Consider the following 27,738-nt stretch of genomic DNA (forward strand, 5'->3'; position numbering starts at 1 on the left):
CCACCAGAGGAAGAATGCTTGTGGATTGCCATTTTCTCTAAATCACCATGATTTATAGAAGTAAAGAAAGGGGAAAAAAAGCTTTTATGTATAGTTCAATGGAGTTTTCAGAGGACAGACAGGATCTACCCAAGTGGTGTGGGTGTATTGGAAAAAAAAAGACAAATAGATATGGAAAATACATTTATAGGGGAAAAGTCACATTGGAGAACCTGAATCAATAGAGCCTGGATTAGGGAAAAGCTAAAATCTATTAGTGAAAATATTGAAGAGAGTGAAATTCACAGGAAAAACATCTAAATCATGGGAGGGGGTTTATAGCATTCTTTTGTGACCCCCCCCCCCCCAATGCTTGAGGGATCTTGTTTGATAATCTTGGATATATGATGAGAAGTTTTCATGCTAATGAGAGAAAATAGATGAAATAGAAATGCAACAAAATACAGCTATGCCACTTACTAAACTTATTAAGAGAATTATTGAATTTAAAAGACACTCAATTATTAGGGACTATGATATCCATTCTTATTTAACAGTACTGCCTTTTTCTATCTATACTGGCATGATAATGTACCACTAGGGCATATGAAAATTTTTTTTTAAATTTGGAATAGCCATAAAAACAGCATTTTGGTTACCTGTCCTTGGCAGAATTTGTCACAAAAGAAAATAAGACTCTCACAGCAAAAATTTTTGCTGTGTAGTAATATCAACTAGAATCATAGATATTTGAATGAGAAGCAATATGGAGGAATATTTGGGGAAAACTTGAGATGGAACTATAAGAGAAATTAATGTTGCCTTGGAGAAATGGCTTTCTATTCTTTTTTTTTAATCCAAAATAAAGTGAAAAATTAAAAAAGATGGAACAGTCTTTTCCTTCCTAATATGGTAAGGAAACAGTCTCCTAGAAAGTGATAGAAAAGAGGGGCACCTGGGTGGCTCAGTCTGTTAAGCACTTGACTCTTGATCTTGGCTCAGGTGATGATCTGATAGAGCTCTATCATGAGATATAGCCCCACGTCGGGCTTTGCGCTGACAGTGCAGAGCCAGCTTGGACTTCTCTCTCTCTCTCTCTCTCCCCCCCCCCCCCCCTCTCTCTCTCTCTCTCTCTCTCTGCCCCTTCCTAGCTGGCACTTTCTCTCTCAAAAAATAAAAAGAAGATAGAAAAAATTGTGTAGTATTTGATATGGGAATGAAATGTGGAGATATATATATATATATATTATATATATATTATATATATATATAATACACTAAACTGTGAAAACTTGAGTCTAATTGAAGCTTGTAAAGAAGTGAAGATTCCCATTTGAGAAACCTCACTTTGATCTCCATTTCCTACTGGAGGTCACTACCTCTCTAACAGGGATCCATCTGCCCCATCCTTCTTTTTGGTGCAGACCTTTCCTACAGGTGGATTCAGGCATTTTTCATTCAAAAGTCTCTACTTCTAATTTGTTTGTTTTTGCTGCAGCCTGAGCAAAGGGATCAATGTGCTTATAACACCTTAAAAATTAAACTTGGTGCCTCTTAATATTATCTTGTAAATGTATAGTAGACAAATAGAAATGTAATACAGGAAATATCTATATTGCCTAACTAGAATATAGATAATAAGTCTAGTATAGGCAAATAATTGTTCTTTGATAAAATAGGACAGTTTAAGTAAATAAATTTCAAAGTTATTTGAAACTTTCCTAAATTATATTTAAGCTAGGATAGTGTGAAAAATAAGCAAAACATAACTGAGTTAATTTTAGAAAGCTGAGATATAGTCAGCTGTGACTTTGGACTCTGTTAGTTACCAAGTAATTAAAGGAGTCCCCATGAATATGCAAGAACAGAGAATAGGAATTAGAAGAGTGAGGACTCAGCATAATTAGCGTTGGACCAAGATGATAGGTCTTAACCTTTGTGAACTTAATATGCTTTGAGTAACAGAGTATTACCATTGGTGATATGGACGGTTCTGCTCAGCTCTGCAAATCCATGACTTTTTATCCAGAGGAAGTTTGCATATATGTGTAATATATACACAAAATAGGCATGTCCTTTTTATTTTGATTTAAAAAATTCCCTAAAACTACAACTTTTTACAACACTGGGTCTTTTATTTATAGGTGCATATTCATGTCACTGTGGGTTATTCTACCTCATTGGGTTCTAAAGTTAATAGAATTTCATCAGATAGCTATTTAAGTAATAGTCAAGGGTATCTGTCTTCGAGGCTCCTATCACATTAATATGCATATAGAGGAGCTCACATACCAGTCTGAGTTGTGTGAGCTTAGGTGTAGTTTGAGAGATGAGATACATTAGTGTCCCTTCGTGTTCATTTTTATTCTCTTTATATAAGCCCTGCATAATGAACATAAAGGCACTAGTTTTCCCAAACAGTGTATTTATTTAAAAATAAACAAGATGAGTATTTAAATGCTTATAGATTTCTCTCTGGTCAGGTACAAAGGCATGTGTTTCTTCATTGGTAAGTGTGGTTCCTTCCAGCCCTGATCATTCTGAGCTCTAGGGGGAGAAAAAGAAAAAGATTGTGTCCCAGTCCTAGAATGAAGGGGTCTTCAGTCAAGCACAGATGGAGAAATAATACAGCGAAGGTTGAGTTGGTTCTGCCAGTTGTAAAGAGAAACTAATAGGAGGTATGGATGGACTATCAGTCATTTCCAGAGGGCACAGCACCCTTCCTCTGCCATGCTCTCTGTGCTCTCCTGCAAGCATCGTGGAGCTGTACTTTAAATCCAGTGTGTGAATGGGGAACCTGGGTGGCTCAGTCAGTTAGGCGTCTGACTTCGGCTCAGGTCATGATCTCATGGTTCGTGGGTTCGAGCCCCTTGTCGGGCTCTGTGCTGACAGCTCAGAGCCTGGAGCCTGCTTCGGATTCTGTGTCTCCCTGTCTCTCTGTTCCTCCCGTGCTCGCACTCTGTCTCTCTCTCTCTCAAAAATAAATAAAGATTAAAAACAGAAAATTAGAAATAAATAAATAAATAAATCCAGTGTGTGACTGTGTGAACACAACATTTCAAAGACAGCCCAAAAGTATGAATATTCATATTAGGTGTTGTTTACGTATTCCGTATTATTACTTGCAGACTTACCTTTTAAAAGTTGGTACAAAAAAGAGGTGCCTGGGTGGCTCAGTTGGTTAAGCATCTAACTTCAGCTCAGGTCATGATCTTATCGTTTGTGGGTTTGAGCCCCATGTCAGGCCCTGTGCTGATAGCTCAGAGCCTGGAGCCTGCTTCGGATTTTGTGTCTCCCTCTCTCTGTCCCTCCTCTGCTCATGCTCGCTTTCTCTTTCAAAAATAAACATTAAAATAATAATAATAAAATAATAAAAATTTGGTACAAGTGATAGTGAGAGATCACCTGAACTTAGGATATTCTTTCCTGAGCACATCCACTAATGTAAACATTTTTCAAAATCACATTTAAAAATATTTTCAAGGATTTCATAGAATAAACAGAGACCTGACATTTCAGAGAGAATTTTTTAAATTATGATGAAGGAATACCAATAGAAGAAATGTTAAAAAGTTAACTTTTATTTACCTGCAATTTATGCAGAAACAATCTGTATTCTTTATTTTTAAATGTAACCTACTTGTCAGGAATTCAATTCTGAGATAAGTCAAAATTGTGAAAAAGACAGGACAGAGAACTGATATATCACACGTTACTATTTTTGCGGTACAATAGGCTGAGGAGGAAAACAAGAGGACTTGCATATGAATCGCAGTCAGCTAGACTTGCGATACATGGAAGGAACAATGTCTAGAGAAAGAAAAAAATACTTTTTTCAAAGGATATCTGATTATTGGATTTATTCTGTATAGTAAACTTCTATAAAGTGGTTTCTACGTCAGTAAGCAGTGGAGTGTTTTGAAAACAACCACCCACATTTGTAGATGCTGCATTACTGAAGAGAAGTAACAGAAGATTGTGTTTCCTCAGGCCACACCAGAGCAGATTGGGGTCAGACAGATGGAATCCAAGTCTCTCAGCTTACCTTCAAGTATATGGGTTTTCACCTGTCCCCCTAAGTCTGTTCCTGACTTTGTTGACTTACTGGTATAGTGATGTCCTGGCCATTCCCCTGGCTCCCAACATGTCTGGGCTGAGAAAATCCCCCCACTCCTGCTTGGGTTCTACCTTGTTCCAGACCCAAAGCCTAAGAGAAAAGTACTCCCCCACCCCCACAGGTTTTAGCGTTAAACCCAGAAATGAAGGTGGGGAAGAAGAGTTACTATTTTTTTTTTTTTAATTTTTTTATTTATTTTTGGGACAGAGAGAGACAGAGCATGAACAGGGGAGGGACAGAGAAAGAGGGAGACACAGAATCGGAAACAGGCTCCAGGCTCTGAGCCATCAGCCCAGAGCCCGACGCGGGGCTCGAACTCACGGACCGTGAGATCGTGACCTGGCTGAAGTCGGCCGCTCAACCGACTGCGCCACCCAGGCGCCCCAAGAAGAGTTACTATTAATGAAGGACCAATCTATTCAAAAAGCGTTCCTCCCTTCTCAAAGTACTTCATTACTCTTTACTCAAGGGTCTCTCTCTGGTCTAATTCTTTCCTTTGGGAGAATTTCTTGTACTCAAGTTTATCAGTAACCTCACAAAAATGGACTCAACTTAGATATTTGTGATTTCACGAGCACTTAGTCAAGACACACAAATAACCAAGCCCTCTTTCAGAATTTTTACCCTCTTTAAGATTTTTCTAACTTTCATAATGTAGGTTAGTGGAATAGAAGCAACTTTTGAATTAATATTTAAAAAAAAATTAAACACAAAAGGAGATCGCTAATCACCTTGCTTAAAACTCTTGGACTAATTATTATTTTGCTAGTTTTATGAATCTAGCTGCTACTCTTAGCAGTTTATTAGGAAAAAAGATTGCATATAGAAACATAAGAATCAAAGAGAAATACAAATCTGACTCAAATATAGTGTGACAAATAAACAAATTTGGTACCATCTTTTTTTTTTTTTTGACCTAAAATGCCTCTCATTTGCAACAGAACAACATGCAAGACATAAGTTCTAATGTTTGACAGATAACAAATAACTAATAAACCTAGGACCAGCTGGGAGCCATCCTGGACTTACATAAAAGCTGGCTCCAAGAAAGGAGGTTTTTTAATAGCCAAGATATTTCAGCTGTTTTTTGACACCCAAGGCAGGTGTATCTTAATGTCAAAAAGATAATTTATTGAAATATTTTCATATGCTAGAAAATTTTATATCTATAACTATAGGAGTCTCATACAAGAAAGACATAAAATACACACTCAGAAATAAATGACAACTACAGTAAACTTAATTGCAAATAAATTGTGTGGGAATGTTAGGTTTTTATCCTTTTGGGTGGCAAGCATGTATTGAGTGCCAAAAGTTAACAGAAGCGACAATTTGAATTTGGCTGACATCTGTTTGACAAAGAGTTTTAGATGGAGGAGGCTTCAGCAACTTTACATTTGGAAATTTGTTACTTTGTTTGGAACCAGCCCCATTCACTTTCCATTCCCTGTTCCTGTCCCACTGCTATTAATGTATGAGCCCTTAAGCCAGCAAAATTCACGCACTTTGTTGATGAGTTCAGCAAATGGTACAAGAGTTGGTCACGGCAGCTCAGGTTCTTTGCCAGTTGAAAAGAACTTTATAGAGGTCGATTTAAGACTGGACCCTCGAAATGCTCACTTGTGAAGAGGGTGGCTCATGTGGCATCATGGGCATTCATTTTGCTGAAGAGGATTCTCTTGGTGAGCGAAACCAGTTATATTGAGCCTTTAACATTTGAGAACGAGATCAAGATGGATGTGATGGCAAGTAAAGGCAGTTACCTCTCCAGAGTTTTTCACTTAAAACAAGCACCCTGCTCATGATCTTGATATCGACAAAGTTCTTCAGAATCAGTCATGAGAGTGTCCTAAGACAGCTCTCAACTCTGGGTGGTCTCTCAGGGCTGTAAATGATGTTATAGTGACTTACTAATCAATAGAACTTTGCTCTTTAAGCCTAGAAAATGTCCAGTGTTGCTATCACATTGATTTTTAATACTTTATCACCTTATTAAATTATGCTTTTTAGATATCTTTTGTGTTCATTCTGTTTGAAGGCATCAATCCTATTGGTCTTAAGTGTCCAGAATCTTAAATCTTCAGGGCCCAAGGAGAGACATTGTAGGTCATGAAAGGGATAGTGCCCTATTCTTTTATTTTTATAAGCTCTGAAATGATGGGGCTGCAGCCTAAAATGGACCTTTCTTCCTGTGAGAAATACAGCTTGGGCCACAGCAAAATGCATGATTTACAAGAATCTGTGACCCTTCCAGTTGAGTCTGCTTCACAGTGCAGACAGATGAGGATGGTTGAGTCACCCATTCTACTCTCGAGTCTTGTTGCTGTCACAAGCACTGTAACCACATCCCGAGTGTCACCTGAGGTCCTGTGTATCGGACTAACACTGAGTCCATCTTGATGCTGATTCCCGTTCTGACCCTGGCCCCTATGATGACCTCTGTTTTGCAGGGAAGAGAATGTTCACTCGTGGGCAGAAGCAAGGTTTGTGCCCAGATTTTCCATTACTGCTAGCCTAACATTCTTCCCATTTTGCTGAAACTCGTCGCATGGCAAATGTTTCTTTTGAAGCAAGATAGTGATGATAACACCACCAATCACCACCACTAACTTCACCATCACCATCCAAAGTGTACCTTTGGTGTGGTATCATTGGGGTCTGAATTGGGCATTAGCCAAGAAACACAGTTGAGTTTTGAGTTCATCTGTTTTACTATTCACTGAGAGATTTCATTGCTCTGATAATGGTTTTCTCAGCATGGGAAAATCTCGTTCTTTTATTAATCTTAAGGACATTTCTAGTCCTCAGAAAACTGATTAGTCAGGAAAGAACATTTGCCTACTTAACACTTATCACTTCTGGTTCAATTATAGTTTCTCTGTAAGCCACTTGCCTCTTTTTCCAAAAAGTTCCTGGACTATTCCAATCTGTAATGACTTTCTTATCCTCTATACTAGGGCTTGGTGCTTTTTAAATTAAGGGCCAGTTGGTAAATATTTTCCAAGTTGTGAGCCATATGGTGTTTTGCAACTACTCATGTCTGCCACTGTACCACTAGAATAGCTGAAAACAGAGTAACTAAATGGTGTGGCTGTGTTCTAATAAACCACTGATAAAACAGGTAAAAGAGTCTGGATTTAAAGGGCAGTAATTTGCTGACCCCTGGACTACCCTGAAATCACTTGTTAATTGCTTGGGTCATCTCTTAATATTTAAAATTTTTTTAATGTTTATTTTTGAGAGAACGAGTGCGAGCATGTACAGGGGAGGGGCAGAGAGAGAGGGACACACAGAACCCGAAACAGGCTCCAGGCTCTGAGCTGTCAGCACAGAGCCCAACGCAGACCTCAAACCCACAAACAGTGGATCATGACTTGAGCCGAAAGCAGAAGCTCAACCTATGGAGCTGCCCTTCTTAAAATTTTTTTAAATTAGTCTATCCTATTGTTTGTTATGGAAGTTATCACTTGTACATAAAGAATTTATTAAATACAAAGAATTTTTCCTCTAAGTATTATATTTTCATTGTTTCAAGTTCCTTTGTTCTATCAGCCCCAAACCTGCCCTAAGTTATCAATATCTGGGGTTTGAAAAGTGCTGTGAGTAAACCAGAGGAGCAGTTGAGAAGAGACAAAGATGTTCTTTCCAACAAACCACTTAGTTTTGGAAGGAAAATTTGTTGGAGATCAAGATGCTTGCATTTGACTTGAAAAGGCAAGCCCTCCCCTATAGGAAGGACACTTGTGATACTAATGGAGAGGAAGTCTGTACTCTGAAACACATATGTCTGATGATTGAAGCTGTACTTTGGTGAGTGATTGATTATATTACTTTTGTGTCCTTGCGTGTCTTAGATTGCTGGAAAGATAATATGGAGCAGGCTTGTTTTTAAAATAGATACCCCATGGCTGGTGGCTTGGAAAGAACACGAATTGCTATACAGCCCTTTGCAGACAAGTGAAATTCTAAATCCCTGTCTATCTTGAATGAGGAAAACCATTTCTGGCTTCAAAGGAGGTCAGAAACCAATTAATCTCCCTTTTTCTTTAAGTGAGGACATCGCATAATAGAATGAGAAATTGGGAGATTGCTAGTAAGAATAAAGTGAATTCTGTATTTTAATATTTTCTTCTTCCATGATCTTTGTCAAATACTTGGTTTTTAATGATGGTCTGTGTTATGCTTGAAAAGGACAAACAGGAAAGGCCTTCAACTGGCCATTCATGCAGACTCTCTTCATGGGGATCTGCAAGGTTCTTTGGAAGGAACAAAGGAGTGCAAAGGTGAGTTTGCATCTCCATCATGTCTCCTGTGGATCAGGAGGAGACCTACAGGAAGGTGAGAAGAATCCTCGTTGATCCTTTTGTCTTTGTCACTAGGATTCGTTGACATCAGAAGAGCCAAGGGGTGGAAAGCAGCTTAAAAAAAGCCGGATGCGTTCTCATTGCTTTCATGGTAACTGATGGCAATCTGGCAATTATGAAGCTTCTCTATAGCACTTAATGTTTTCCAAGTGCCTTGCAATCAAGTTTATTAGTCACCCTTTACTGCCACCACATGAAGCTAATTGATAGGACTCTCCACTGAGGACAAGTGACTTGCTGAGGGTCAGGCAGTGGGTAGCTTATGGAGCTTATTAGTCTCTGGGTCATTTCTTGAGCTAGCAAAAGACTTTTGACTTTTTTTTTTTTAAGACTGCTCTGGGTAGCTTAGTAAAACTTATTATTATTATTATTGGTTAACCTGATTGTTTTCCAGGATGATACTCTGGTAAAAATTCTAACTTTTAAAAATTTCTTTTTAAAATTTGCCTTTTCTAAAGCTTCATGAGGTCACTTTTCACAACTTCCCCCGAAATTTTAGCTGTGCATTTTAAGGTTCAGCCAGGTCATTTACTTGGGTGATGCTGTCAGAATTTGGGGGCTAGAGACTTCAGGAAAAATAAAAATTTTTAACCAGGCAGACTTGGTTTGTGGCATTAGCTGTGGTCAGAGTTTGTATGCATGGATGAGGGGAAACCATTTTCAATATCAGCTATTTATGCTATCTTGTATCCCCAGGATCTCATAGAGGTTAGACAAAAGCAGTGACCTTGCTATTTGGAATGAGAAACGTTGACAGTTATTGTCAGATTAATACAGGGTTATTCATTCAATGATAGGTGATTAGTGGGCTTCCCTTGCTTTTTTCAGTATAACCAAAACGACCCCCAACAAATATGGAATGGGATTTCTGTAGGCCATGAAAGGTCGGTTGCTTATATTGGCCATTCTTTCAATAGTTACCCCTCAGATATTTTTTGAGCACCTCTTGTATACAGATACTGTTTTAGACAATGGGGATACAGCCCTGAATAAGAAACTCATACAGCTTACATTTTAGTGGGATATTATTTAAAAATGATAAATATGTAATATGTAGAAGTAATAATCACTGTGAAGGAAACAAAAGCAGGGCACAGCATTGGTGAGCAACTGGAGTGAAAGAGGGTATTTTACATGGAGTTAGAAGAAGACTCTTTGAGGACATAACATCTGGAGGGACCAATAGGAGTATGGGAGAGCATCGCAGGAAGTAAGAACAGCAAGGGCCTGCGGTGGGAGTGAGCTAGGCATGCATGAGGAAACAGGAGCAAGAAAGCTAGTGTGGTTAGAACAGAACGAGACCGGGAATAACAGGAGGTGAGGTCAGAGACAGGCACGTAACAGATGCTGTGGGCTTTGTTGACCAAAGTCAAGTGTTTGGGTTTGGGTCTGAGTTCACAGAGAGCCATTGGAGGAATAGAGCAAGGGTGTGATACATCTAGTTACATTATCAGAAGGTCACTGTGAATATTGGGTAAAGACCAGACTGAAGAAGGTAGAGGCAGGGGAAGAGGACATAGGGATACTCATTAGTGAGCTAGGTTGGTAGTGTAAGAGGCTAGTGGCAGCTTGAACTAAGTGGTAGGGTGGAGATGGTGAGGCAGTGTTGCATTGACAGAATATTTTGAGGTGGAGTTGAGAGTGCTTGACGATAGATTGGATCTGGAATATAAGAGAAAGAGGCTGCATATGGCTTCATAGTTTGGACCCTGAGAACCCCAGGAGGAAGTGTTTACACAGGCTGTACAGTGACTGGCAGCCTAGTGGTAGTACAGGGTGGGAGCCCCACGAAGAATTAAGAATGACTCCTTGGATTTTGATCTAAGTGACTGTATGATCGGTGGTGGTGTTTATGGAGGTGCAGAAGACTGGGGGAACAGGTTCTGTGTTGGATAGGTTACATTTGAGATGGACATCCATGAGGGGGTGTCACCTGCAGAGTTAGATGTATCCATCTGAAAGTCAGGGGAGAGGTCAGGGCTGGAGATACAAATTTGTAAGAATATGTGGCTAGAGGACTGAATTAGAACTTCCTGTTGAATGAGTGCTGAGAAAAAAGAGGTTTGTGGGCTGCGCCCTGGGACACTCTGAAGTTTAAAGATAGGGAAGGAGAGAGTACAATGCAGACTGGAAGGAGAGCCTCATTCAACTATTTTTAATCTCCCAGAATTATAGATGATTTGTGAACCGACTTGTGTACTAATTCTGCAAAGTTGTTTTATACTTGAACTCTATGATGGTTGGTTCCTCAACCTACCTTTTGGAATATTATCTACTTAAATGAGCATTTATAATTCGAATCCAAAACTCTTGGTTTTCACCATAAATTATCTGTTATGAGGTAGGGCACAGATGAATCTAATTTTTAAGTCCCTCGTTATCTTTCTTCCTAGTAAGCACTGTGTCTGAAAAAGGGCTCATGCTTTCTAGATGCTTCCTTTTTTGCTCTGATGGTGTTCTCTCTAATGGGAGATTTCACTGCTCCCTGCTAGAGATTTTATTACCACCACGTAGGCAGAGGCTACACTGCCTGTATTCATTGTGGCCAGTCTTGTTTTTGTAAGACTTGAAGCATGAAATCATTGTGAATACTCCACAAGAGAGCCTCCAACAAACGGCATGCGCAGAACCACAGGCCAACAGGCAGCTTCACTTATTGTAGTATTAATATGGATTCGAGAGAGGTAGCTGCCCTTGGAGGAAGCTGACTCTGCCTCTCCGTCCTCCTCTCTCTCATCTTGACTTTCCCACTTTGTGTGTGAGCTTTGCATACTGGAAGACTCCTTGAAGAAAAAGGTCCTTCCTTTTGCCAAAGGCAGGGCAGCAAGCATCACCCCACAGAGTAATATTTCTTAGTCAACTCAACAAGAATTTATCTTAAATAGATAGTTGTTTAGTCCCTGGGGCCCTAGCTCTGCTCATGTCTTTACTGGGCTCTGAGGGGGTAGTGCTGAGGTATTTAACGCAATCATTAATTGGCTCTGCTCTGCAAGCCAAATGCAGTGTCAAATAGCGTTCCTTTTTAGCCTCTGCGTATATTTATATTTATATATTTATATATATTTAGCCTCTGCAATTCAGCTCCGTGCCCTCTCAGTCCCACTCAGGCCTCCTCGACCCCCATTCTTACATGCCTGGAAGTATTCAGATATGTTTTTCTCAACAGACATACCGCCAATTTTCACTATTTAATTAATGTCAACCTGATTGAAAAGCCATTTAAATGTATCATTCTTATTTTTCCTAGAAATTTCCGTGTTTCTCACTGGGGATTGTATGGTTAACAAAAAGAGAAAAATTAAGCGCATAAGCTCATTACTTAGAAACCAAATGTACGTAAATGTAATTGTTCACATTTCCTACCTATTGTTTAACAGGTAATTTTTTTTTAAACCAGGCCTTCATTGTTATTCTTTGTCTGCCGTCATTCTGGCTACAGAGTACAGAGATACAGGGTGTTTGCTGTCTTAGCCCTTTCAAGATCCCTTTTTTCTGGGGTTTGCCCTCTCTGATTCTTGTAAAAAAGTATCCTGTTAACTTCTGTAATTACTTTCATTCACTTATTTGGGGGGGAGGGACTATATTTATATATCTGCAACTTTCACCTGGAGTCACAGGTATTTAAAAATTACTTTGTTATTCTCCCAAGAACATGATATCACTTGATGGGATATTCTCATCCTGACATGAAGTTAAAATTCTTTACAATTTAAATATTTTACAAACCCTCACATGTCAGAAGAAAAACATTGTGGGAGTATCTGTGAGAAAGATGTTTTTGGGCTTTACATTGTTAATTACCTCTTTGATCTTGATTTTCAAATCTGATGGAGTTAGATCCATTACTTCTGCAGGCATTTTCTAGCCTGGTTAACGGCATGACCATTTAGCTGGTGCCCAGCCAGAAAGCTGGGAGCCATCCCTGATTCCTCTTTCAGTCTTACTGCGTACATTCAAATCAACACTAAGGCTCCTAGGGTCCTGCCCTTTAGTCTGTCAGTATTATCCTTTTCATTCCTTCTGTTATTGGCTAATGAGCAATGAGTAGTCATTGCTCAGTTTTCACTTGAACTTCTCTTTCAATGTCCTAATTGGACTTCATCCCAGCTAGTCTTGTCCCATCCAGATCATTCTCCACATCATTACTAGAGAGATCTATAAAACACAAATCAGGTCTTGTCACAGCTCATGCCTCTGTGTGGAATAAACTGTAAATCTTTCCTATGGTATAAAAGTTTCTCCATGAACCTCCTGCCTTTCATGTCAGCCTCAGTTCTTGCCACTCTGTCCCTCACATCCTTCTGAACCACTTCTGTTTCCCTGAACATGGTGATGTCTAAAATTTCAGATTCTTTGCCTTAAAGTTCTTTGTCACATATTCTGTGACTCCACAGACCTCAATCTTAGCCATTATTTGGCATAGAAATGAAGAATGAGTGAATACATATTACCTTCTGGGTTTCCCTAGCTGGGAACACTTGGATACTTACAGATTGGCCTACACTTAATGAAGTTAAGGATAGCATCTCTTTTGATGATATTTTGTTTTCACCACTTGATGTTTCTCATTACATAATCATTTTGGTGAGAATCAGCATATACTTTGGATGCCCTGGTAATAAAGTCTTTTTCTACTTTTGGTCTACTAAGTGTCTCTAGTGATCTGTCCAGTTACTGTTTTAACATATTTGAGCTTTACTGTGGCTTTAGAAATAGAAGTAATTTAATACTTTCAGGATAAATTTATTTTGCTCAAATATGAGTAACTGGGTAATGAGGGGAAGAAAATAATGGGAATTTAGGTGGAGTTTAACTTGTGTTGACTTGCCAAAATATGGACCATCACAAAAATGGCCTTTCACTTTTTTCAGGCCATGCTAGCACTCTACAAGTGTGCTTTAGTTACTTGACAAGTAGATGAGTATCTTCTGATTACCAAGTGTATGGGCACACAAGTAAAGCATTTATACACTTATTTTTGTAATGACAAAGGAAAAGCCACACAGTCTCACACATAGATTTTGACCATCCTATAACACAAAGTTTATTGAGCAACTACTGTGTGCAGATAGGATGCTAATCATCATGATTACAAAGTACAGTGACCTTAAGGAGCTGCAAGATATATGAAATAGTACTGTAAAATGTGATAGGGCTTAACATTGAGCTATGAACAAGAGTCTTGTCAGCTCATCTGAAGGGGAGTGGTCAGAGTAATACTTATACTCATCTGTTAAACAGTGAAAGTAAAGTTCACATGGTCATTACTTGTTCATTAGTGGAGCCAAGAATTAAGCAACTTTTCAAGATACCTATTCCAGTATTAGAGATGGAGAGAGGATATGAATATGAATGAACATGAACCAGAATCAAGGGAGTGACATCCTGGATCACACTGGGATAGGACAAGAAAGACATATCCAGAACAGTATTACAGAAACCCAAACTCAAAGAAGAAAGTTAGAAGAGGAAATAAACTATTCTCTTAATAACTGTGTTTATCTGGAGCCCTACTGTGTTTCATTTGTAGCATGACTCCTATAGTATTCCAAAGTGAATTGTCAGTAATTCTCAACAAATTCTGTAGGAGACTTTGATAAAATCCCAAGTTTCAAAATCCTTGGGTATTATTCTAGATGCAGATTTTATGTAACTGTTGTGGCCACAGTTACGTACCTTGAATGGAGAAAGTCAAATGAACACAGAGCTGATGTTCAGCTGGCAGACCCCAGTTCATCTGTATCAGTTATTTATATTCACAGCTCCCGCCAAGACCATGGGCCATTCCAGACAACCTGATCCTCGCCAGAATCTCCTTGCAGCCCAGGAGCTAATCAGTGGGTACACAGAACAGAAGGAGATCTCCAGGATCCCAATCAAACAAATAAACAACAACAACAACAACAAAATTATGGAACATAAATTATTGAGAATAGCACCAGGCCAACAGTTAGTGTCTTGATAGGTATTAACATGTAGTAGGAGCTCATCTTAGCTAGTATTAATAATCTTGTAAATTACAGCATTTAGGAAAGTCCTAGTAGGTAGTAGGAGCTTAGTAACCAAGTACTGTTAGGACTCAGACACACCCTCAAGGAGTCTTCTACCTACTGAGGAGACAAACATGTAAACAGAGTACAACCCTTAGCCGCGTGTGAAGGAAAAAATGGTCGCCGTTCATGTCTGGATTTCTGATTTCCCTCTGCACGCCACACGATGCTTTCTTTCTGCACTGGGATGCTTCACGTGTGAGGGCTTTCATTTCTATTTTCTGGCAATTGTATTCTTTCCTGGTGTGACTGCTTAAAATTGATTGCAGAATCTTTCCCTGTTGTATTGCTAAGGAAGCTTTATCTTCTTTCATAATTTCCACAAAGCACCTTCTGCCAATTTTACTCTCTGTGGGATTGGTGTCTTGATTTTTAAGGTGCTTGCAGCATGCTCTCCTCTCCACTCAGGGAGCTCTTTGTTCTTTGGACCACTGCCCTGTGCTACCCATTTGTATTTTGTTTCTGCTAGCGTTGTTAACAGTAGGATGTTTGGGGTATTTTTAATTCTTATCCTTTTGTTAAAAAGAGTGATTTCCTACTTGGGGTGGAGATATGGATGTCTTTATACTTAGACCACTTGAGGGGTGAAGCTTAGTGAATTTCCTTTAAAATCATCACAAGCTCCATCCAGATCACATGGGCGACTTGTCCTCATATGCAAAGTCTGCTATGGAGCTGTCACCAGAAATTTTGCTTTATAGTTTTCCAACACAGTTCTTCTCTAAATCAGTCTCTCAGTTTCAGCACTATTGACATTTGGGGCTGGATAATTCTTTGTTGTGGGGAGGGTCTTGTGCACCATTAGGCATTCAGCAGCATCCTTGGCCTCTACCCATAAATACCCATAGAAATCACCCAGTTTTGGGGAGCCTGGGTGGCTTAGTCGGTTAAGCGGCCAACTTGCACTCAGGTTTTGATCTTGTGGTTCATGAATTCGAGCCCCACATCAGGCTCTGTGCTGACAGCTCAGAGCCTGGAACCTGTTTCTGCTTCTGTCCTGTGTCTCCATCTCTCTCTGCCCTTCTGCTCACACACTCTCTCTCCCTCTCTCTCAAAAATAAATAAACATTAAAAAAGAAATCACCCAGTTTAAACAACTAAAAATGTCTGCATTTTTGCCAAATGTCTCCGCTGGAAGGCCAACTTGCCCCAGGTTGAGAATTACTGCTGTCAATAATAAATATGTGAAAGTCGATTGACAAATAAGTTATAAAATGTGTTGATTAGCAAACACATTCATGATAATGACAGCAAATACTTGCAGAACATTTAATGTGGGCCAGATACTGTTTTAAGAGCTCTTTTCATATAAGTAGCCTCATAGAGGGAGGGACCATTGTCCATTATTACCCACACTTTACAGATGAGGAAACTGAGGCTCAGAGAGGTCATGCAACTGCCAAATGTCCAATCAAGACTCTGAGCCCAGGCAGTGTGACCCTAGAGTCAATTATTTGAATTTACTGTGCAACTCTTTAAACAAAAAGTTACTGGATTAGATACCTACGTGGCATAGCATGGGCTATTACCTTTGGTAGGTGCTTAGTAAATTAGTTAAGTGAATAAATGAATATCTAAAAAGCCAGGCAATTATATAACATTTTAAATCAGTATTGAATAGATCCCTTATTTAGTTAATTTAAAATTTAAAAATATGCTTTTCTTTGAATACAGTCAACTGAATATCATGTATTAGAGCAAAGCTGAGGGTCTCTTAGTATTTTGAAACTGATTCACAGGAATGTTTTAGAAAAAGTTTGTCAAGGTAACCTCTACAGTTTCTCGTAAGCTTCTGTTTGTGTGCTAGTGAAATGTTGTAGTATTTCAGAATAAAGACTGGTCAAACTGAACAAATTATTTTCCTGATGAGATTAAGCAAAGCAGCCGCCCTTGCCTCATAATAAGGAGAGAAAACCCATCCTTCCTCCCAAACTAGGTATGCATTCTGATGAGGCATGATGCACTATGTGATAGTTTGACCTAGCTTCAGAACTTATTAAAAATTGAACATCTTTAACTAACAGGAAACCATTTTAGCCGATCAATGTTTAGCTTTCCATAGTTGGCTTCCTATAATAGATAGGAGGGTTGGGCTCCAAAGTTTGTTACAAATGCATTGCATCTGATTTATATCTAAGTGGCAAGCCTGCATTTTGTATGATAAAATATAAAAACATTACGTTTTGTGTGTTAAAGACTTTAATATGTTCTTTTGTAAAGCCAAAGAATAGAAACTTCCAGAATGTTAATTAAAATAACAATATATAAAATATAACCATAAAATAGCAAGAAGACCACTTAATCACAATTGCTTCATCTTGCTGGTTCTCTTAAAATTCATATTATTAATTATAATAATTTTACTCAGCAAAGCCCTAAGTTATACATTTTCTTATTGTTTAGATGATCTTTTAAAAAATTTGAGTGGCTTTTTCCCCCTTAATTCTGAAGAAGTCTGTTATTGTAAGGACAATACTAGAAAATATCCCAAATCTCAATTTTCTTGGAAAAATGTCTTCCATATCATGTGATAAAAGGCATAACAGTACCAATATATTTTATCTTCTTCAGTGATAGTGAGGGATATTTTTGTTTCTTGATCTAGGAGTTTGCTTACAGCATTAGAATTCATGATTTCTATAATGAGTACTTACCACATAGTAAGTGATCTGTAATCTACCTCCCACACAGTCTTGATGCAGAGCATTACTTTGCCATACCATTTAGAGTGGTCCATCATGATACCTAAATTAATTTATGGGTTACCCCACGTACCTGTATAAAGTGGCTGCTGAGTACACAGACTTCTACTGAAATAGTAAGGTCATTCAAGCATTGTTTATGAATTTGGAATTTTGGGAAACCACAGCAAACAAAATTAAGCAAAAGCAAACTTGTCAGAAAATAGAAAGTGACTTTTTTAAGGTTTGGAATTGTCCTGGTTGATAGCCAGATCTGGGTTCCCCCACTTGAATCTCTGAAGTTGCCAGAAACAACTCTGTCTACGGAGGTACTGAAGGCTTACTTACTATGTTTTATGAAGCAGTCTTCAGAAAATAGCACAACTGACAATTGTAGAGCTAGCAAAGAGCCAAGCCTTCATTAGTACATAAATACCATTCAGTTTATTTGAAGGCTAGCATGATGGCCAGTCCAGAACACATTTTTTCATGACCTGGAAATTTTTTTAAAAAGCTCCCAACAGGAGTAGAAAGTCAATAATCCTGATTCCAAGAGTATCTTTCCCTTAAAAATGGTTATACCATCAACTAGGTTATACTTCCACAAAAATCTGGTCCATGTATATTGCTCCCTCCTATGAGATTAATAATACTATGCAGTCTATATTTAATTTGTTTTAAAGGAGCCATTTGCAAGATGCTAAAAGGCACAGCTATTATTTCATGTTGTATCTACTTTCCAAAAGTAGGGAAATATTATAGTGAAACGGCTACTCTTTCCAGCATGCTTCTACATGGTTAGAGATGTTACCTTAGATTTCATGGTTATGATAATAAGCTTAGTTACAATGGAGAGGCATAGAGGTTCGATCTCACTACACATTAAGGAAGAATGAAAGTGGGACTCTGGCTATGTCTTACTCAGTCATTGAATCCGAAAACATAAGATCTGAGAGATGCATAAGTCATGAAGGGAACCAACGGAGATAGGACTTGTTCGTAAAAAATCTATGGTACTTTTTAGGGGGCGCCTGGGTGGCTTAGTCAGTTGAGCTTCCGACTTCAGCTCAGGTCATGATCTCACAGTCCGTGAGTTCGAGCCCCATGTTGGGCTCTTTGCTGACTGCTCGGAGCCTGGAGCCTGCTTCGGATTCTGTGTCTCCCTCTCTCTCTGACCCTCCCCTGTTCATGCTCTGTCTCTCTCTCTCTCTGTGTCTCAAAAATAAATAAGCATTAAAAAAAAATCTATGGTAATTTGATGACCATCTCAGAATTAGAACTCTACACATTGGGGTGAGAGGTGGATTTTAAGCCATAAACCATATTATAAATAATTGGATAGAATTCTTTTGGTGATGGAAAGAAATTAGACACTGACACATGAAATGATTACTGAAAGAGCCACGTTCAAATCTGTGTTGCTACAATGAAGTGATTGTCATAGTCCAAATGTATAATTTTCTCTGTTATATATGAGGAATATGTGTAGCTGACTTGTTTAACAGGTAACTGGTACTGATTCCATAGATTCAGAAGAGAGATTTGTAAGTACCACTCCTCTTTTTCACTTTACTTAAGACCATGGCACATTTTCTTTATTGCTCAGCTCCCAAATGTTAAAGAAGAGTGACAGACCAGTGCTGTTCACAACACAGTACACACTTGGAGAAGAGATCAGTGAGAACTGAAAAATTATGACTGAAAAATATTCTTCAGCCTCCTAAATTTAAACATTCAGACACTAGAATTTTGGGACTATTGTGAATTTTCTATATTTTATTTTACATTTTAAGTTTATTATTTATTTTTGAGAGAGAGCAAGCGAGCAGGGGAGAGGCAGAGAGAGAGGGAGAGAGAGTCCCAAGAGGGTTTCACACTGTCAATGAAGAGCCCATTGCGGGGCTCAAACTCATGAACTGCAAGATCATGACCTGAGCCGAAATCAAGAGTCGAACGCTTAACCAACGGAGACACCCAGGCACCCCTGAATTTTATATATCTTAAATATTTTATTTTATTTATTTTGAGAGAGACAGAGACAGTGTGAGTGGGGGAGGGACAGAGAGAGAGGGAGAGGGAGAGAATCGCATGTGGGCTTCATGCTGCCAGCACAGAGCCCAAAGCAGGGTTTGAACCCATGAAATTGTGAGATCATGACCTGAGCTGAAACCAAGAGTTGGTCACTCAACTAATAGTCACCTAGGTGCCTCTCTATAGTAAAAAAAAAAAAAATTGTCTTAATCCTTAGGACATGACACACTTAGATAAAGGTCTTAGTGAAAGTTGTTAGGGAGAGGAAATTATGTTCAAGTAAGTTCATTTTGCTTCTGATGATTTGAATAGAATTATGCTGTTTAGTCACAGAAAAAGCTGAAATTAGGGGAAAAATTTATTTATCTGCTATCTCTAGTTCTAACCAGTGTAGAAATTTAGAGATTAACTGTTTAATAGAAATTTTGATAATGATGTATATGTCCCTTGTAAAATAGTTATTTTAATGCAATGATGACCTCTTAATTCATTACATACTCTTCAATGTGCAGAAATTTTGCTGAGAATTTGACACGCTGTCAGTTTTTCTAAGTATTATCGAATATATCGACCTACCTTGTATGTCTTAACAAAAGAGCATAGTGCTCCCAATTACGTTTCCAATAATTTCTGTTAAGTTCTGAGGTTACACAATTTAAAATACATGGAAGCCTTACAGTTAATTCTGTATTTCTCACAAGTAAAACCAATAAACAAAGTTGTCTAAATCACTTAGGTTTTTTTTCTTATAATTTTGGCAATATCATCTACTTCTTTTTGATAGCTTAAGAATTAGTTCTAATAGACAATTTATTTTTATTTTCATTTTTTTCCCTAGTTTGAGGTGCATGTTACAGCTTGCCATTGTGGTCATTGTGGTTCATTTCATTAAGCTTCTTGTTCTATCTGCTTTCTTGAGACCTGGGAAACAGTATTTTTCTGAGTGATTGTACTATATTGTTCCAAATATAAGGCCACCCAGAATAGAAGGCAACCTCCAACTAGAAACAGCTCAAATATGGAGAAAGGCTGGGGGCCCAGAGCCCGGCGGGTCTTGCAGTGGTGGCAAGGGTGCCGAGGAATAGGACGATGCCTGCCCACTCTCCCGGTGAGTGAAGATGAGCCAGCTGCGGCATTTGCTTGTGCATACAGATGGCTTCTGTTGCTAGAGACAAAGTTACACTGGGGGGAGAGAACAAGTCTGTACACACAAAAGAAAGTTGTTGTGTGTGTCTGAGTCTGGGAAGGGAAGCTGGGAGTAGAGCCTTTCATTTCCTAAATGGTTACTGTCAGTGTCCGTCCCTCCCCCGCCCACCCCCACCGAACATGGTTGGGGTTGAAAGTTGAGTAACCCCAAGCATTGGAGAAGATCAAAGGTACCCTGCACCTTTCATAAAAAGGAGTTTAAAAGATCCGGGGCCATGAAAAGGAACTGTCTGTAGACCAGCCCAGAAAATTATTCCTTGCCTTTGAAAATCAATTGCCCACCCAAGAGGTGGTGCATGCACTGTGTGATCATGTGTGGTTTGAAAACCAGTGACCCTGAGCCATGTTTCCAATTTCATTAAGATTTTCTTCTTTTTAAGTTCCCTATCTCCTGAGCCAGTCAGGTTACAATTTAAATAAACAGACTTAATGTTATTGTAATAAATTTGAAGAGACTGTTTAAAATCATTTGTTTTACTAGTATTTCACTCGGCACATTGTAAAAAACATTTCTGTGAAAATGTACTAGTCAACTGAGAGTATGTATGGATTGAACCTAGGTAACTCCAAATATTGGTCTGATTCTACTAAGCACATAGATATATAACATTTTATTTTATGGTAACTAAATGAGACAGGATAGAAGGAAGTGCTTGTTGTGTTATAATCCAGAAAACTATTGAGCACCTGTTGGTGGACAACTTTACCAGGCACTTGCCTACCTTTGCAACTTTACAAAAACCACATAAAATATGAACCTTGAACTTTCTTGTAATTACTAGTCCTTGGCTTACTAAGCACATTTGAAGGACAACTTTAATTCGTGAATGAGTTTTCCCCACTGTGCAGTTCCTATTTTAGCTATTATTATTATTATTATTGAAATAAAAGAGTGTTTAAAGGTAGATCAGGACTCGCTTTAAGTTTAAACAGTGCTAAATTGCCCAGAGGATCTGGTTTAGGGAAGCTACTTCTCGATCTTAGAAATTCTCTAAAACCAAAAGCCCTGAAAGATAGAGGCCCCTTGCCCAAGTAAAAGCATGCTAGGATTATATGTCTGCCATTTTGCCAGGTCTGGGAAGCTAACATTTGAAACAGAAGGGCTGGGCAGCACGAGGTTTGAAAGGAAGAACTGGAAGGAGGGAAGCCCAGTTATAGGCTGCCCAGTTAGATTACCAGTCAGAGGGAAAACTGTACTGCAGTAGTGGGTCCTAAATGAGAAGTTCGAAGTGAACTCTGCATAACCTCAGAAGACTTTTCAAAACCGTTCATAACGGTGGTAGCAGTGGGGAAAGAGAATAGTAGAGGGCCAGAGCTATTCGGAGAATAGTTTCCTTTATAACTCCTTCATTTTGGAAAACTTTCATTTCTACAGAGGATGAGGATGACCACAATTTGGTGGTCAAGTTGTGGGGGGAATGGTATGCCCCTTAACTGTCTTTAAGTTTCTACTAAGTTCCCTTCTGTTGTTTGTTTCAGGTACTCTTATGTCTGATTTGATCTGAATTACAAATACAGGAAAACCTATACACTTTATCCCCAGAGGGGGTTAGGGCTATTATAATTGGCTTACCTGTGTCATCACCTGCTATTAATGTAATCATTAGTAGCAATGGAGGACAGACTGGGGAAGTCCCCTAAACGTCATATCCCACAGCTTCCTCTCCCCATTGATTAGTGAGGGTGGGGGGGGGGGCAGAACCTGCTTTGATTGTATAACTCTTTGAGCAAGGAAAAGAACATGGCTTCAGCTGGCTTATGAGGTGGCAAGGATAGCCTTCAAGAACACGGGAAGAAAGGAAGTGACCAGGGAAGGGGGAAGGTACTCCAAATTGCATAGATTATAATTTTTGTAAAAATTGAAGGGGATTGTCAGATTCTCTACAAATGGTATGGTTTGCATAAAACCCATATTTCTCACTGTTGCTGCTCTCAGATTCTCCCTCCCATCACTAAAGTGCACAACACAGAAACACTTCTGTGGGTGCTGGAAAATAAACGTCTCATCGCAGTTGTTTCCTGCGTTTGTGAATCCACACATGTACCTTCAGTGTCTCCTTCTCAGGGTATTAGAGTCCTAGGATTGAGTGAAATGGAGCAGTTATTAATCTATTAGGCATGAAAAAATAAGATTTGTTGATGGACAGAAATTAAAATCTCTCAGGCCCTTTGGGTGTAATGATCACCCTAAAAACAGGTTTGGAGATTTTCCATTTGGCTGCCTTTTTCTAGGAGGGGAAGTAAGTGAAGTTTTACTTTTTCCCAGTTACTGTATGGGTGACTGCAACCCTCACAGGCCAAATTAATAGGGCCTAAGTTCTGGTTTTTCAGCAATTAAGTCAAAGAGTCACTAAAGTACAAATATCTAATTTGTGACCTGTTTTGTTTTTCATTTTTTAAAAAACCAAAAATATTTTTTTCCTTAAAGAAAATGTTGAATTTGGATGAATCTCTTTGAAAAATGCTCCACTGTAGGTCTTTACTTCAAAGAAGGGTTTTATGAGACACACCATTTCTCCAATGCCAGAATGTGATGTGTCCGAATTTTCGGAGACATATGGAATATAGCATTTGTCTTGCTGAGTGAGCATGTTTAACTCAGCTGCTGAGTAACTCACAAATTCCCTACTCTTGAGCATCTTTAAGTTTCAAGAATCATTCCTGAAATATTCTTAATGGGCATTCCTTAGGGGGCATTGCTCTCTTTGGCAAATCGGAAATGACATCCGGACATGCATCATGATGGCTCTTGGTTAAGTGTTCTTGCTGGTCAAGCAGCGAGTGTATTCTAGTTAACAGGTTGATAGCATCTTAGGACAGGCTAGAAAAAAATGAACTAGCTAATTTTCATTTGGCAGTGAAATTGAATACTGAATGACATCTATGCAGTTCTAAACGACTTTTGTTTTAATAACAAAGTTGTTGATTTTCTACTAAGGGTTCTTTTAGGTTGTCATCAGGGGCTGATGGGAGTAACAGTCCACCCACCTCTCCAGCTAGCTTCAGTGGACATACCACACCTTCTCAGCAGCCTGAACCTGTGGTACATTCTCTTAAGGTAACCAACTGTGTACAACCGTTTATCTAGAACTTCAGTTGTGTTGTGGCTTGTTTGCTTTAGTCTGGTAGTCCTCACAGTCTTGTTTTAACCATAGATACTTTATTTTTTGACCCCCTTATGGTGTAACTCTTTTAATTTTTGAAGTGTACTTGTTTTTAAATTGACAATGGGTTTGAGTACTTTATGGTTGAATCTCTAGTTTTATCATTTTGTCTTGAGTAATGTGATTCATATCAATCTGCATTGAAGTTGAAGTCTGATGTGCATGTATATCCATTTGTGTAAAATATTGTTCTGGGTATTTTATGTGCGGTGTTTATAGTATGCATGTCTTCAAATATAGGAAGTTAATAGGCAAAATAAGGAAGGTTATCATATTTTTCTTTCTTTATGCAATTGAGGTACATTGTGCAACTTGAAAGAAGACATTGAAATAAAAAACCTACTCTATCCTCCATTAAATAGAAGTTAGATGTTCAAAGTTGAGTTAATGCTCTTCCGTAGAGTATTAGAAAATAGGTGGTCTTCTTCATAAAGCTACTTTTATCTTTTACTTCAGATTCTGTGATAATTTCAAAAAAGATTTAGCTGAAATTTATCATTTATTTTCTTTACTAATAATGAGCTTTCCAATAAATAAGTGCCATAAGTAAAATTAATAACAATATAAATATTATCTAAGAGGAGAAACTGATGTAGGCAATAAACATTACCTTAAAAATTGAGGCAGTCCCTTCAAGTTTTATCATTTCCAAGGTATGAAATCCTGTCCTTCAGATTATCTGTAATTCCTAACAGGTAGCCTTGGTGAAACCTTTCTGAGCCATAAAGTAGGTAGCATGCTTCAGTCCTGCTCTTGCCACAAGAATTTCACAACTGTACTAAAAAGTGTTTTGGTTTTGGAATGATTTATCAATAATAACCTGAAGATTCACTCTTTTGGAATGGGCCACACTTTCTCTGGCATGCAGAAAGGAAGTAGAGGAGAAATTTAAAATATTTATTTGATGTGATTTTAGCAGAAGATTGAGCCCCCTCATTATATTTTGCTATAACTTTAATGAAATGAGTTGCTCCTCCCAAGCATATACTGATTGCTCCTGAGTGAAGGTAGCAGCACTGTGCTGGTGGCCAGTGCAATGCACTTGGCATTTTCTGTCTTGGTTAGAATAACTCACCAAGTGAACAACCAAGAGGAATTTACCAGGGAAGGCCTACCCAAATGAGGGGCTCCACCCTGCATCTGGTGGCTGCTGATTTATCACCTGACCAACATCTTGCTCTCTGCAACAGCATTTGGATGCTGTTCAGCATGAACAGCATGCTAAACATGCTGTTACTTGAGCATGAACCAGACGCTAGCTATCTGAAAAGCATCTTAGAAATAAAAAATGAGAGTGGCTTCAATCCTGTAGTGTTTGTGTCTGCACATACTCCAAAAGCAACACATTGCTCTACTTTTCAAACTGAAAACTGTTTCGGCCTGATGCCTTATTAAATGGCAAGTGTAATTTGAATCAGATCAGCATAGAGGATAGCCTTGCAATCTTTCCCAAATTTGTCAATGCAGCTGTGTTCCTATGGCCTAAAAGGAAGGGAAGGGCAAGGAGGAGCTCTTCAATTTTCTCTGAATTCATTTTCTAATTTTCATATAAAATTTTATCTCAAGAAAGAAAGATATTATGTTATAATCAGAATACGTTAAGTGCCCTCAGTTGGCAGATGGGTAACACCAAGCAACTGAAGCATCTTTCTTGGATAAGTGGAGGCTCTTGAATACAGAGTATGTTGGCTTCTGTGAGTTAACTGTGTCGTGAAACAGAAATATGTGCCTAGGGGAAATAATGCCTGTGGGAAATGCATCTTAGGGATATCGCAGTGCAAAAGAAGAAATGGAGCCATTCAATATGTTTTGTTTTTAAAAGCCCACAGATCTAGAGCTGATTTAGGTCATAAAATTTTTCTGTCGTAAAAGGATTAATTAGAACAATGGTTCAGTTTTTCATCTTCTGATACATCTCCAAAAAAAAAAAAAAAAATCTCTAGGCTTTGATAAACTCTCTGGTCATGGTTTGGGAGGAAAGTGCTGTAAATCACTGTAAGAAATTAGCCCACTTGTAATAACACCACATTTATCTTGCTTTAAAATTCATCCTAACTATTAATTGGAGCTTCACTTCATTTAGTAGAAATTAACTGATTTGAAGTACACTTGTCTTAGGTGCATTAGACATTGAATTTGTAGGCAAATGAGCTTGTTCCAGGAATTAAGTTTTCTATGAATATTCACTGAGCATAGGCAGTGATTTCCTGTAAGTATATAAAGAATGTGAACTGACTCTAAGTTGAGTACCAGGATGAGGCTTTCATTTACTACCGTGATATCCTCTTTTAAAGTACCTACATAGTAATAATGGCTAGACATTTTGAGTTATAAGGGAGCAGTTTGTGAGTTAGATTATTTCAGGATTGAATACTAATAAATAATCCATATAGACTCTATGTATGAACTTGACATGAAGGGTCCACTTCATGTTTAAATCATTTATTTTGGCTCAACTGTTCATTAGTGCCAATTCTAAGGTAATACCTTTAGGTGTGGCCATCAGCATTGACCGTGATGACCACAGAACCAAGGAGGTTAGCAATGTCGCAGTCCAGTGGGATTCATAGAAGAGCTTTTAGAAAAGCATTTTTTTTTCTGTGGTTTTTTTTGTTTTGGGTTGTCTTTTTGCTACATTAGTGCTTTGGCTTACCAGCTGATACAGAAAAAAATAACAGACAACACTCAAAACCAAAGTTTTCTCCCCTTTGACCTATAGAAAGTATGGCATGAAAATTCTACAGGCATATTTCAAGAAATATTATTTTGAATCCATTTAGAGATAACTTAGAGAAGTGGAATCTCATGCCTCTAAGATTGCTTAAAAGCATCTCATCCCAACACTTTGCTCTAATGAAAAATGCTGAAAGTGTTGCTCAAATATTTTCACAAGAAGCCAGTTTTTCTCTTTGATATTATCTAAGAACCATCTCCGTAGTCCTTTTCTAGTCCCTGGGAACATGTCCAGGCAAGAACTGTGAAGTTAGTAGTGCTAATGTTACCTCGAGTTCTTACGTACATATTCCTGGGTTTTGACTACAATCTCTTTTAGTCTTTTCTATAGGCCATGTCTACATATCATTTGGATTATTTGGCATAAAATTAATTATATTGCTCATCTTTACAATGGAGCAAGAATTACTGACTTTCTGCAAATGGTTGACACAGGCAAGTTATCTTAATGACCAAATTAATTAATGCATCTAATTATTTTAGATTTTAGTGAATTCAATTGACTATTAGTGATACAATAGATTGCTTTTAAAGACCATTTGAAAATCAAGTAGAATTGATTCCTAGTAGGTTTCATAACAATCATTTTAAAAGATTGTGCCATGTACTAATCCACTCTGATATGCAGAGACGGGGAAAACCAAAAGGTTTTGCAAAGTGGACCTCCTTTATGGTTTAATTCATAAACTAAACTAACAAGTTTTTTTCCATGTGAAATTTGCTTTTCTTTTTCAACATATCCAGGTCTTGGATGTTCAGGAAACTATAGATCGTCAACAGGGTAAAGAGTATGAAAATGACCTTAGTGAGACAGAAAAAGCTATAGTCAGAGAAATGTGCAATGTAAGTTTAATGTGCTTTATTGTGTATTCTGTGTTGAAAGCCCCATTGCAGCTTAGTTATTTTATGAATACCTACTTTTTATAATGCTGGCCAAATGCCTTGATATTTTTATATTAAAACCAATTCCCCTTGTTTGGATCTTTAACATATTTTATTGCAGCTTTATTAACACAGTCATAAAATATTCAGGTAACCGATAATCAGCCAATTCTGTATTCCAGAATGATCCAGGAACATTTTTACATAATTTACTGTTGAAGATATTGTGTTGCTAGTTTTGATAAATGGGTTTCTGTTTCATACTTTTAAGAGGTACCAAAAAATCAGTTTAAAAGCCTGTGATAAAACACAGCCTTCTTCAGACTTATTTACAGCTATACTTGGGGGAAAAATCATCTTACTAGGTAACATTTGCTTGGTTCTTCATATGATATGTGCACTGCCTGTTTTGCAAAGTAGTAGCTTTACCTTTCAGTGTTGATGAAAGCTCAGAAATTTATAAAAGAAATAAATATGAACTTAAGAGATACACATAGAAATCTATGAAATTAGAGAAACACAGTAAAAGAA

The 27,738-nt window shown here is 38.2% G+C and overlaps 1 protein-coding gene across 6 annotated transcripts in view; it reads left to right on the forward strand.

The window, feature by feature from the left end:
• Nucleotides 1-27,738, forward strand: part of CCDC85A (coiled-coil domain containing 85A) — a 201,478-nt gene that overhangs the window by 168,446 nt on the left and 5,294 nt on the right. The window contains exons 4-6 of one of the 6 annotated variants that reach the window (XM_019426815.2): nt 20,196-20,330; nt 23,367-23,486; nt 27,070-27,168. The exons of 2 other annotated variants lie outside the window; for them this stretch is intronic. In XM_019426815.2, coding sequence (XP_019282360.1) covers nt 20,196-20,330; nt 23,367-23,486; nt 27,070-27,168 — 354 coding nt within the window. The remainder of the gene's footprint in view (nt 1-20,195; nt 20,331-23,366; nt 23,487-27,069; nt 27,169-27,738) is intronic. 3 more of the 6 variants (XM_019426901.2, XM_019426967.2, XM_019427044.2) reach the window with 3 other exon arrangements.

Source organism: Panthera pardus, unplaced genomic scaffold (assembly GCF_024362965.1).
Source record: "Panthera pardus isolate Hobbes unplaced genomic scaffold, ASM2436296v1 HiC_scaffold_25, whole genome shotgun sequence".
NCBI classification, from domain to species: Eukaryota; Metazoa; Chordata; class Mammalia; order Carnivora; family Felidae; genus Panthera; species Panthera pardus.